Source organism: Heptranchias perlo, chromosome 4, assembly GCF_035084215.1.
Source record: "Heptranchias perlo isolate sHepPer1 chromosome 4, sHepPer1.hap1, whole genome shotgun sequence".
NCBI lineage: Eukaryota > Metazoa > Chordata > Chondrichthyes > Hexanchiformes > Hexanchidae > Heptranchias > Heptranchias perlo.
In genome coordinates this window covers 114,221,090-114,234,446 of record NC_090328.1, presented here as the reverse complement: position 1 = coordinate 114,234,446, position 13,357 = coordinate 114,221,090, and the positions used below count along the sequence as shown (strand labels likewise).

Genomic DNA, 13,357 nt, shown 5'->3' with positions numbered 1-13,357 from the left:
AAAATAAAATTGCTGGACTATAACTTGAGTTTGATGGTGGGATGGAACTTGTTGATGTTATCGTGTAGTCTCTTCAGTGATTCTTCGCCGTGGGTCCATAGGAAGAAAATGTCGTCGATGTATCTGGTGTATAGCGTTGGTTGGAGGTCCTGTGCAGTGAAGAAGTCGTGCTCGAACTTGTGCATGAAAATGTTGACGTATTGGGGTGCGAATTTGGTCCCTATGGCTGTTCTGTGTGTTTGGGTAAAGAACTGGTTATCGAAGGTGAAGACATTGTGATCCAGGATGAAGCGGATGAGTTGTAGGATGGCGTCTGGAGATTGGCTGTTGTTGGTGTTGAATACTGAGGCTGTTGCAGCGATGCCGTCATCGTGGGGGATACTGGTGTAGAGTGCCGAGACGTCCATCGTGGTGAGAAGCGTTCCTGGTTCAACTGGTCCGTGGGAGCTGAGTTTTTGTAGGAAGTCTGTAGTGTTGCGACAGAAGCTGGGGGTTCCCTGTACGATGGGTTTCAGGATGCCCTCGACGTATCCAGAGAGATTCTCACACAGGGTTCCGTTGCCTGATACGATAGGACGTCCGGGTGTGTTGGCTTTGTGTATCTTTGGGAGGCAGTAGAAGTCTCCCACGCGGCGAGTACATAGGATGAGAGCACGTAGGATGCTTTGAAGGTCTGGATCGAAGGTCTTGATCAATTTGTTGAGCTGGTGGGTGTGTTCTTTGGTCGGATCTGTGGGTAACTGTCTAGTGTTCCTGGTTGTCCAGTTGTCGGTATGCTTCTTTGCAATAGTCCGTTCTGTTCTGTATGACAATGGCTCCTCCTTTGTCCGCTGGTTTGATGACGATGTTGCGGTTGGTCTTGAGAGCGTTGATGGCGTTGCGTTGTGCTCGGGTGACATTCTGGACTGTCTTGTGAGTGCGGCTGATGAATCTGGCATTGACGCATCTCCTGACAGCTTGAGCATACATGTCAAGCTTAGGGCAGCGACCCTCCGGAGGAGTCCAGTTTGACTCTTTCGCCAGACAGGAGGGTTCCCTCCCAGTCGGGGAACACTTTAGCAGTCAAGGACATTCAGCCACCGATCTTCGGGTAAGCGTTCTCCAAGGCGGCCTTCGAGACACAAGGCAACACAAAATCGTCGAGCAGAAATTGATAGCAAAGTTCCGCACCCATGAGGACGGCCTCAACCAGGATCTTGGGTTCATGTCACGCTACACGTAACCCCACCAGCAAGGGGAAAAAAAAGTTATCTGTTTTTAATATTCTCTCTCTTTCTCTGCCTTTCGGATCTCTTTCTCTCTGTCTGTGTAATTTGACACAATGTGTATTCAGCATACTGGGACCTACTGTTTTCCGTGGCTAACCTGTCTGAACACCAACGACACCTTTGATTGATGTGATGGTGTCCCAGCCTAATATAAGATATGCGATTTGAGAACCTTTCACTCACTCACCTGACGAAGGAGATAATCTCCGAAAGCTTGTGATTTTAAAATAAAATCGTTGGACTATAACCTGGTGTTGCAAGATTCCTTACAATTGTCCACCCCAGTCCATCACCGGCATCTCCACATCTCACCTGCATAATTGGCTTTGTTTAAATTTAAGATCCTAGTTTTAGACTTAACGACATCACTCTCAAACTCAATAGTAATTCTATCATATTATGATCACTCTACCCCAGAGGATCCTTTACTATAAGATTACTAATTAATCCTGTCTGATTACACAATCCTAGATCTAAAATAGCCTGTTCCCTAGTTGTTTCCTTGACATATTGTTCGAGAAAACTGTCTCCAATGCATTCCATGACCTCATCCTCCAAACTACTTTTGTCATTTGGGTTTGCCCAGTCTATATCAAGATTAAAGTCCCTTGTTACATGCTGATTTATACTCTGTCCAACACTGTAACTACTGTTAGGGGGACTGTAAACTACTCCCACCATTATTTTCTGCCCCTTGTTATTTCTTAGCTCCACCCATACTGATTCTACACCCTGATTTTCTGAGCTAAGATCCTTTCTCATTACTGCCTTTATTTCATCCTTTATTATCAGAGCTCCCCGGCCTCCTTTTCCATTTTGTCTGTCTTTTCTAAAAGTCAAGTACCCTGGAATATTTTGTTCCCAATCTTGGTCACCCTACAACCATATCTCAGTAATGGCTACTAGATCAAACCCATTTATCTCTATTTGTGCCATTAATTCATCTATCTTATTACAAATGCTCCATGCACTCAGATATAGCGCCTTTAATGTTAACTCTTTACTATTTTTCCCTGATGTGACCTTAGTCACTAATGCCCTATTACCTTTGTTAAACTCTCTGTCCCTTCCTGACACTCTCTGATACCTTGCCAGATCAAATATCTTTTTTGTAGTAATGCAGGGGAAGCAAGACTCTGTCAGTGTTTAAAATGTTATGCTTTGAGTGGGCTGGAAAATAATATGCTGTGCATTTTTGCTGATACTGTAACTTTTACCTTTTCATTATTTTCTTTTTGTAGTCTTCATGGTGAGGGATGATGAGGGAAAATAGAGTATTTTTTTTCTCATTGTTTACTGACTAGATCAGGCACCAAGTCGGTTATAGTAGACTTAGTTATCGGGACTCCTTGGGACAGAAAGAGTGCCAATAATTTTGAAATGGTCATAACTTAGAATATATTTACTATATTCTTGCATCGAGTTACATTGAAACTGCAGCACAGAAACAGGCCATTCGGCCCAACTTGTCTGTGCCGGCATTTATGCTACACGTGAGTCTCCTCCCACCCTACTTCATGGAATCATAGAATCATTACAGCACTGAAGGATACCATTCGGCCCATCAAGCCTGTGCTGGCTCTTTGGAAGAGCAATCCAGTTAGTCCCATCCCTCCACGCTTTCCCCATAGCCCTGCAAATTTTTTCCCTTCAAATATTTGTCCAATTGCTTTTTGAAAGCCACAATTGAATCTGCTTCCACCACCCTTTCAGGCGATGCATTCCAGATCATAACTACTCGCTGCATAAAAAGGTTTTTCATCATGTTGCCTTTTGTTCTTTTGCCAATCACCTTAAATCAGTGTCCTCCGATTCTCAACCCTTCTGCCAATGGGAACAGTTTCTCTTTATTTAAACCTGTCATGATTTTGAACACTTGTATCAAGTCTCCTCTTAACCTTCTCTGCTCTAAGGAGAACAATCTCAGCTTTTCCAGTCTATGCACGTAATTGAAGTCCCTCATCCCTGGAACCATTCTAGTAAATCTTTTCCGCACTTTCTCTAGGGCCTTCACATCCTTCCTAAAGTGCAGCGCCCAGAATTGGGCAAAGTGCTCCAGTTGTCGCCGAACCAGTATTTTATAAAAGGTTCAACGTAACTTCTTTACTTTTGTACTCTATGCCTCTATTTATAAAGCCCAGGATCCCGTATGCTTTCTTAACCACTTTCTCAACCTGTCCTGCCACCTTCAAAGATTTACGCACATATACCCCCAGGTCTCTCTGTTCCTGCACCCCCTTTAGAATTGTACCATTTAGTTTATATTGCCTCTCTTTGTTCTTCCTGCCAAAACGTATCACTCAGCACTTCTCTGCCATGTGTCCATCCATTCCACCAGCCTGCTATGTCCTCTTGAAGTCGATTACTATCCTCCTCACTGTTTACTACACTTCCAAGTTTTGTGTTATCTGCAAATTTTGAAATTGTGCCCTGTACACCCAAGTCCCAGCACCGACCCCCGGGGAACACCACTGTATACCTTCCTCCCGTTCACTACTATTCTCAGTTTCCTGTCACTTAGCCAATTTCGTATCCATGCTGCCACTGTCCCTTTTATTTCATGGGCTTCAATTTTGCTGACAAGCCTATTATGTGGCACTTTATCAAATGCCTTTTGAAAGTCCATATACACCAGATCACTGTGCTGGCTTTCCTTTATTAATCCACACTTGTCCAAGTGACTATTAATTTTGTCCTGGATTATCATTTCTAAAAGCTTCCCCATCACTGAGGTTAAACTGACTGGCCTATAGTTGCTGGGTTTATCCTTACAACCTTTTTTGAACACGGGTGTAACATTTGCAATTCTCCAGTCCTCTGGCACCACCTCTGTATCTAAGGAGGATTGGAACCCCATATAATCCTAACAGGATACCACATTCTTACCATTCTTTGGGTAAATAAGTTTCTCCTGAATTCCCTATTGGATTTATTAACAACTATTTTATAGTTATGACCTTTAGTTTTGGACTCCCCCACAAGTGGAAATATTTTCTCCATGTCTACCCTATCATTATCTTGAAGACCTCTATCGGGTCACCCCTCAGCCTTCTCTTTTTTAGAGAAAAGAGCCCCAGCCTATTCAGCTTTTCCTCATAAGGATATCCTCTCGGTTCTGGTTTCATCCTTGTGAATCGGGGGAAAACTCTTCAGTGGCTGGAGTCATACCTAGCACAAAGGAAGGTGGTAGTGGTTGTTGGAGGCCAATTATCTCAGCCCCAGGACATTGCTGCTGGAGTTCCTCAGGGCAGTGTCCTAGGCCCAACCATCTTCAGCTGCTTCATCAATGACCTTCCCTCCATCATAAGGTCAGAAATGGGGATATTCGCTGATGATTGCACAGTGTTCAGTTCCATTCGCAACCCCTCAGATAATGAAGCAGTCCGAGCCAGCATGCAGCAAGACCTGGACAACATCCAGGCTTGGGCTGATAAGTAGCAAGTAACATTCGCGCCAGACAAGTGCCAGGCAATGACCATCTCCAAAAAGAGAGAGTCTAACCACCTCCCCTTAACATTCAACGGCATTCCCATTGCCGAATCCCCCACAATCAAAATCCTGGGGGTCACCATTGACCAGAAACTTAACTGGACCAGCCACATAAATACTGCGGCTACAAGAGCAGGTCAGAGGCTGGGTATTCTGCGGCGAGTGACTCACCTCCTGACTCCCCAAAGCCTTTCCACCATCTACAAGGCACAAGTCAGGAGTGTGAAGGAGTTCTCTCCACTTGCCTGGATGAGTGCAGCTCCAACAACACTCAAGAAACTCAACACCATCCAGGACAAAGCAGCCCACTTGATTGGCACCCCATCCACCACCCTAAACATTCACTTCCTTCACCACCGGCGCACTGTGGCTGCAATGTGTACCGTCCACAGGATGCACCGCAGCAACTCGCCAAGGCTTCTTCGACAGCAACTCCCAAAACCGCGACCTCTACCACCTAGAAGGACAAGGGCAGCAGGCACATGGGAACAACACCACCTGCACGTTCCCCTTCAAGTCACACACCATCCCGACTTGAAAATATATTGCCGTTCCTTCATCGTCGCTGGGTCAAAATCCTGGAACTCCCTTCCTAACAGCACTGTGGGAGAACCTTCACCACACGGACTGCAGCGGTTCAAGAAGGCGGCTCACCACCACCTTCTCAAGGGCAATTAGGAATGGGCAATAAATGCTGGCCTTGCCGGCGACGCCCATATCCCATGAACGAATTTTTAAAAAAATCTTCTTTGCACCCTCTCTAATGCCTCTATATCCCTTTTATAATATGGAGACCAGAACTATGCACAATACGTGTGGTCTAACCAAGGTCCTATACGTTTAACATAACTTCTTTGCTTTTCAATTCTAATGCCTCTAGAAATGAACTCTAGTTTATAATCTAGTTATATACTAGTTTACATTCTAGTTCATACCCAAGTACTGGAACTAACATGTGTGGTTTTGTTTATACTGTACAGTTCAGAAGTCGAAAACTATAGCCAGCTGTTTCTTTTCTGTTCATTTTGCACTTTGTTAGTCAAATATGGGTGAAGAATGCTGCTTCAGTGCCTTACTAAGCCAAATTCCAAATGTTGCAAGATCACATCTACAATTTTGGTCAGAATCCCGGACATTGGGTAGTATCATGATGATACGACCCAATCCCTGGGACAAAAAGCAAGGTTGTTTTGTACAGACAGTTCAGACACAATGCAGAACTCCCTTCACATCAACCGGACCACATTGGTAAACCACAACCTCTGATAACAAACCCTGACTTTTTCTATTTCTTATTTTGTTAAATCTGAATTTAATCTATAGTGGACTTGCCTAGTCAGGAACGGTTTTTACACTGTGGATTTTTTAAAAAGCTGATGATGGTCAAAACTTAAATTCAGAGAAGATCTTTAAAGATGGAATCCTGTCATCAATACTCCTTTTTAAAAACTGTATAAAACTTTAAAAAAAACTTGAAATGCACCATCCCTTGGCTAAGAGGAATTATTTGGCAACTTGCTCAGCTATGTGCCGATACTGTTCTTTAGCTGGCTACTTAAGATTCTTAAAAGCAGTCCAGCCTCTGCTTACTGTCTCCTACTTATAGTAAAGGTCAATATCGGAACATCTGTGCAGAATTGTGGGCACAAATCTCTACCTTAGAACTCTGCTGTATTATCCTGGATCAAAACATGTTGCTTCTCCACACAGTCCTTTTAATATTTATTAGTTTGGAATTTGTAAAAGAATTCATTTTCTCCCCTCCAATTAATGAGGTGTGAGAAGATATGTCATACTATCCTCACACGTGTTCCTGGCCAGATAATTCATGACCCAATCTACTTAACATCACACATTTCTACAGTTTTCACTGTACAGGAGTGGTATACATATAGTAGTGTTGTAATATACGGTAATGCAGTCAGTCATCCATATGGTTGTGGCTAGGTTGATGGGCTCCATTATGATAGTCTATGGACTACCACATACTCTGCTGGTTGATTGATGACTATAAATGTCAACAATTTCAACAAACTTTACTTTGCAAATTTAAGAGTTTATTAAAGTTAGGGGTTTCTCAAAGTGTTTGACTTTTGTCCCATCAGTCCAGGTTAGATTTAGACTCCTGTCTCAGAAGTCAAAGGTCAATAATGTAATCCACTGTACTACGCAGTTTTATTTTAGCTAACTTATTTCTATCTACCCTAACTTTGTTTCTGTAACCTGTTTATATATATTTTTTAAATTGCATTTCATTAAAACTCTCACAGGAATGTCTTCCAGGATGTGATGCATCGCGACACATTGGTGAAGTCATTTTTAGATCAGGTATGGGATATTAGAAATAAGATACCAGTTGTGAGTAGTATTCACTGATACCTTGGTATAATTGTTTCTTGATATCTTAGTGGATGATTTGTCCTCAGGTTTGGTGATGGAAACATTATTGGTACAGTATTTTGTCCTGAATTGTGATGTAATTTGTGACATTTATTAGTAAAGAATGAACTTTGTCAAAGTAACATTTTAAAAGTCTTCATGTATATCTGCTGCTTTGATGTAAATTTTGAAGTTAGTTCAGTAAAATTATGAATGACAACTTTTCTCTTTCAGATTTTTCAGCTCAAGTCTGGATTGTCCCTCAGGAGCATTTTCCTAGCACAATTTCTCCTTGTCCTTCACAGAAAAGCCCAATCAGTGATAAAATACATAGAGGATGAAACGTATGTCAAGATTTATTTTCTGTTTTCTGTGTTATTTTAACACTGCAGTACCCCACAGAATTATTGAAATACATCTACTTATCTAAACATTTTTCTTAGTAACTCCTAAAATGCTGAGATATTTTAAATGCAAATGCAGTCCCTCTCTTTTAGAATCTTGTTTGCTACAATATTACTTTATATCATTATCCGGCTGATTGAGCATTACTCGATGATAACTTGATAAAATGGAGAAAGCAGTAAGTTCAAAATCTGAAACTGATTACATGTATTCTCAATAAGTTTAAGAGCTTGAGACTGTTTCATGAACTATAGTTGAACCTGTTCTCCATTCTCTGCATTTTAACTCTGATCTGAAAGCAATTGTATACTTCACCAAAATACTGTAATCCTGAGACATACTGTTTCCTGTAACTGAACTGGAATTAATGCATTTTAAAAAGTAAATTCATAGACTATTTGATCAAAAGTCCAGCTCTGAGAAATAAAAGTATACACAAGATCTAGTGTATCAACTGAAGCAAGTACTTTGGAGCTACCAGCTATATAACTTCTGTGAAAAACTTGTGTATAAGTTAAATGTTGGTATAGCAGTGTAGCTACAGAAATATAAGAATTCTTCTTGAAAGCTTTCAGTATTTAGTCATGAATTCAAAATTGTCATCCATAAATAATACTTAAATATTTTACCTACTGGTCAATATTCTGCATTGTTTAATCAGGGAAACAAGGGAAGCAGATAGTGTGGAAAATGTTAAAGGAAAATTATATTTTTGAGTGAATTGGTCATTAAGGCGTACTTTTTTTTGGGACCAGCTAGGTGCACTGCAGTCTTTTATGGGCCTGTGCTTTCCTATGTTCGACATTTAAAATGCTTCAGTTGAATATTTTTCAATCCATAAGTAATAATGATCGGTGGTTTTAGCACTGTGACCAATAATTGATTATATTTTAACTTCTAGCCGATTGTAACCGTCCACAGTTAAAGTATTGTCCATGTATGCCATCACTTAAAATTTTACTGCAATTGTATTGTGCATCAGTTATCTCCAGCAGGTGTCCCCATTCAGCAACCATTGCCAAAAATCAAATCTTAAATCAGGAAAGATACATGTTTACAGATAAGTGTGTATTGATGTACTTAGGGTTATACTTCTAAATCACTAGCATGAATCTTCCTTAGTTATTGGTGTTTTACTGGAATTTTCTATATTTGAGGAATTACAGATATTCAAACCTATTTCCACTATATCAGGTGGTGATATTAAAAATACATCAAGTCATTAAAATCCTTTCTTTTCTTTGGATGTAGAGACTGCATACTGATTGAAATATTGAGTATTACTAAGCACATGCAATTGAAGTTAGGTTTTCCCCTTTTAAATCAAGAATTTAAAGTCATACCGTCAGATATTCTGTTTGGTGCCTTAGATGTGCTGGTCGTCATTTGTTTTGAAAGGTGGGATTATTTGAATATCACATCCTGAAGACCTCCCTCGATAAAGCCAATTAACATATGTCATCATAGGTGAGATATGTCTTACAACAAGTTGCTGTAGAAGCAGGATAAACAGATAAGACCATGTACCTACAGCTCTAATCCAGCACTCGTCAAAGATGTTATAATATATTTTATAAGGGAGTATAAGGAGGGAATATACGCCAAATAGTAAAACTTTAAAAGGAGGAAAAGAGCAGTGATACTTAAGAATTCAGACATTCAAATTTTGAAAAGTTGGAGGATAAGTTGATAAAGCCGTTTTTAAAATTTAAAAAAAAAACCCTATGGTGTATGTAGGTTTTATAAATAGGCGCACACAGTACAAAAGAAAAGAGATGATAAACCTGTGCAATTTTCACTAGAGCAAAGAGCAAAGAGAAGATCTGTTGGAGGTGCTCAAAGTTATGAGGGGTTTTGATAAGGTAAATGGGGGAAAAACTATTTTCACTGGTTGGTGAGTCACTAACTAGAGGGTAAAAATTTGAGGCCATCACCAAAAAAATGAAGTAGAAATTGTTTTTACAAAGTGGGTTGTTAGGTCATGAATTGTCCTACCAGAAACATAAGTGGAGGCATAATGCATAATAACTTTTAAATAGGAAGTAGAAAAATATTTGAAAAAGATACCTTTTAAAGGGTGTGTGGAAAGGACAAGGAAATGGCCCTTTGAGAACTGGTACAGGCATGGTGAGCTGACTGGCTGCCTCCTATGCTATAAAATTCTGATAATTATAATGCTAATTGTTTTGTCCTGTTTATTTCTTTTCTTTAGCCAGAAGGGAAAGAAGCCTTTCAAATCCTTACGCAATCTGAAGACTGACCTTGACCTTACAGTGGAGGGTGACTTGAGTATTATCATGGCTATGGCTGAGAAATTAAAACCAGGCTTACACTCATTTATTTTTGGGAAATCTTTCCACACAAGCATACAAGAACGAGATGTACTAATGTCACTTTAGAGACAAATTATGTGAATTGTATTTTACATGAATGTGAATAATTGCATGCTTGCTCATTGCAAATAGCTAATTTACTACGTATAGAGAAAACAGCAACATGAAGGTATAATTGTAGTGGTGCATGTGTTGAAATCCAAGTGTCCTACCAGCAAATAGGGTACAAAAAATGTATTGTATTTCACACAACTGTGAAAATTCAAGTCAGCAAATAGATTTGTTGGTTCATTGCTTACAATACAAATAAAAACTACTAGGATTGAACCCAGTAGTCTTTAACTTTGGATTTGTACTTGTTTACACAAACAAATTATTTTCTCACCAAACATTCTTTTATGTTTTATTTTTAATAACATTTCTAAATATAGCTGGCTCAAGGAGGGTTTTTATTGCAAGTGATGGCTTGAACTACAATAATTCTCTTACAATGCATCACATTAATAAATCCTACTTCAATCACAACACACAAAGGTGCAGTTATGGTGTCACTTCCACATGTGTGTGAAATGGTTTGGATATGTCTATGCGAAATATGGCTGTATCGCTCTGGTCCTGGTCTCATTCTCAAGTGCACTAAAGCTGGTGAGTATGATACCCTATCCATGACGCCACCTTGCACCAGTTTGAGTTTACACCTAATGCACTATAACACCAACCCAATCGAGTAACGTGGTGGCAAGAAGCTCTTGGGCATTTTATACACTTATTTTTCAATGTTTTTATTGTTGTGCGGAAGCCAATGGATCTAATATTAAAACTAGCTGCCAGGGGAGTAGAGCCCTGCATATGCATCCAAGCACGCATGTGCAGATTTCTTTAGTGGCTGGACTTAATGCAAAATACATCAATGGCCAGCTAGCAGTATAACTCTGGTCTCTCGATTGTGCACAAATACTGGTCTGAGACCGGTAACTGCAATACAATTGCAGCATAATGCTGTGACAGGCAAAATAAAAAGGCAGATTAGTTTTACCAGTTTTTATAATGTTTTTAAAATATTTGTAATCATAATTCCTGTTCATTGGAAACAAGAACCTTTACCCAAGAAGAGATTTTCAAGTCAGGTTTCATTTGCGACTTTGCAAAATTGCTGTGGGGCTGGTGTCGACTGTTGAGCTTTTAATATAGTAGGGTTAAATCTCTTCAAAAAACTTCCTCTACTCTCTTTCTGCTTAGTTTCAGACCTGGTATTTTACATGCACAGGATGCCACAAGAGTACCTGCTTCAATATCATCTTTAAGAATGAATCTGACTGCATAACACACAAGATTGTAATGAATTGGGTTAATTTTTTTTATTGTGGTATTTAACTGGGACTCGTATAATGGTCTATAAATTTTTACATTTAAAAAAAAATGAAGAATTGGTTGGATGGACTAACTTATTCATGGGCGCCAGGACGAGGGAGTAAAATAGTTCTGTGGTAATTTTGTTCCTGTGCTGTCAGTTAGTGTGTGATTCTGGTGATTAGAGGATATGGAACAGGATGGACCTAAAGTCTGAGGGTTTCAAATAATGTTTTCACGTGTTTAGCTTTGGTTAAGCATTTATTTTGCTGTGTAAAGTCTGTTGCCTTTTTGTAACAATTTGAATGAAGTTACAGCAGCAATTACACATTACACCTGGTCATATTGTGTTCCTCAACAGTTGGAATGAGCGCTATAAAAAGGGTCCTGAATTTTGCCTAATGTGCAATACAATCAATGAGTTAAGCTGCATAACTGCAGCTACAATGAATAGTTTGTGCCATAATCACCTACAATATTGTTTAAATTGGGTACATATTTGTTGCCATTTTGGTATGTACCTTGGACTTTTTTTTTAAATGACTGAAAGATATCAAATTAAGTAAATCAGTAAATGAACACATGACAGAGAAAGTAGGAGCTAAATACAAGTGAGGAGACACGGGGAAGGAGAAACTTACAGAAAGAGAGAGTGAGGAAGACTTAAACAAACAAACCAAGATGACCAGAAAAAGTATGGAGGAGCCTTACAGAGAGGGAAGCAGAAAAAATTGGTGTGGCAGAGAAGCACATACACAGTTAATGGAAGAGGCAATTTTTATTTTTGACTCTGAACAAAGTCACGTAATATCAACCAATCACAGGCAATGTTTACCTTAGTTGGATTCAATTTTGGCAACTATCCTCCAATAACATTGGTAGCCCACGTCAATGGTATGCTCCACCCACTGGTCTCACAACTGAAGTCAAATGACAAAGTTTCAGAGAGACCAGCTTTGTGGGCTATTAAATAATAAAGATGATATGAGTTGCTTCAGAAACTTTTTCTTCATACCCAACAGAAGTTCCCTTTAACAGGCAAGTCTTTGCTCCCTATGATCTTATGCACAAAAGGTTGTGGGATACCAGGTCACAGGTTGAACAATAAACTCTTTTTATGGTTAGGTCATGCACTGGAAATAGTATAACTTCCTGATCTCTCCAACTGACGGCAGATACCACATTAAAAGGCCATTTAACTTCTGAAAACTACAAACCAAGTTTATTAAGAAATAAGATTAAAGTGAGATTTCTCAGTAGACTTTAATCCATTATAATAATTCATATAACTCAGTGTCTTTTCCAAAGTAAAAAATAAATTAGGAAGCAGTTTGTGGTTCTCTGCAGCACTTTAACTAACTTGGACCACAGATCCCTGATAAAGCTTCCAAAGGAGAAATTAACCCTGTGATGTCCTACATTAAGCTGCACCTGCACCAGTCCTAATTATATCATTTTCTTTCCTTTGATTCAGGTTGATACAAAAGAAAGGTAGATATTCCTAATTAATCAAAGCTTAGCCACTTATAAACATCTTGCTGTGACAGATGTGTCAATCGAATCAGGAAGGCCTTCCTGGAATCAGAAAAGCAACTCTCACAACTTCAGGCTACACCCAAATTGCTGGTGTCTTGCTTATAGGACTCTACATGGGGACGGTAGCATAGTAATTATGATACTGGACTAGTAACCCAGAGGCCTGGATGAATAATCCCACTACGGCAGTATGAGAATTTGAATTCAGTTTTTAAAAAAATCTGGAACTAAGAAGCTAATACCAGTAAAAGGTTACCATGTTGGATTGTCCTAAAAACCCAACTGGTTCACTAATGTCCTTTAGGGATGGAAACCTGCCATCCTTACCTAACCTGGCCTGTTAGTGGCTCTAATCCCACACCAAAGTAGTTGACTTAACTGCCCTATAAAGTGGCCTAGCAAACCACTCGGTTGTATCAAACTGCTAGAAAGAAAAACAAGAATTAAACCAGATAGACGACTTGGCTGCGACCTTGGCATCAAATCAGGACATGGCAAAGGCACACCTAGCCCAGTTGACCCTACAAAGTCCTGTTCGCTAACATCTGGAGAATGGGACCAAATCTTTTTTGCACCTTCTCCAGTGCCTCTATATCC

The 13,357-nt window shown here is 39.7% G+C and overlaps 1 protein-coding gene across 1 annotated transcript in view; it reads left to right on the top strand.

The window, feature by feature from the left end:
• Positions 1 to 10,201, top strand: part of c9orf72 (C9orf72-SMCR8 complex subunit) — a 36,465-nt gene extending 26,264 nt beyond the window's left edge. Inside the window, exons 8-10 of the mRNA XM_067983473.1 lie at positions 7,028 to 7,085; positions 7,371 to 7,480; positions 9,754 to 10,201. Coding sequence (XP_067839574.1) covers positions 7,028 to 7,085; positions 7,371 to 7,480; positions 9,754 to 9,940 — 355 coding nt within the window. The 3' untranslated portion in view covers positions 9,941 to 10,201. The remainder of the gene's footprint in view (positions 1 to 7,027; positions 7,086 to 7,370; positions 7,481 to 9,753) is intronic.
• The last annotated feature ends 3,156 nt before the right edge of the window (positions 10,202 to 13,357 follow it).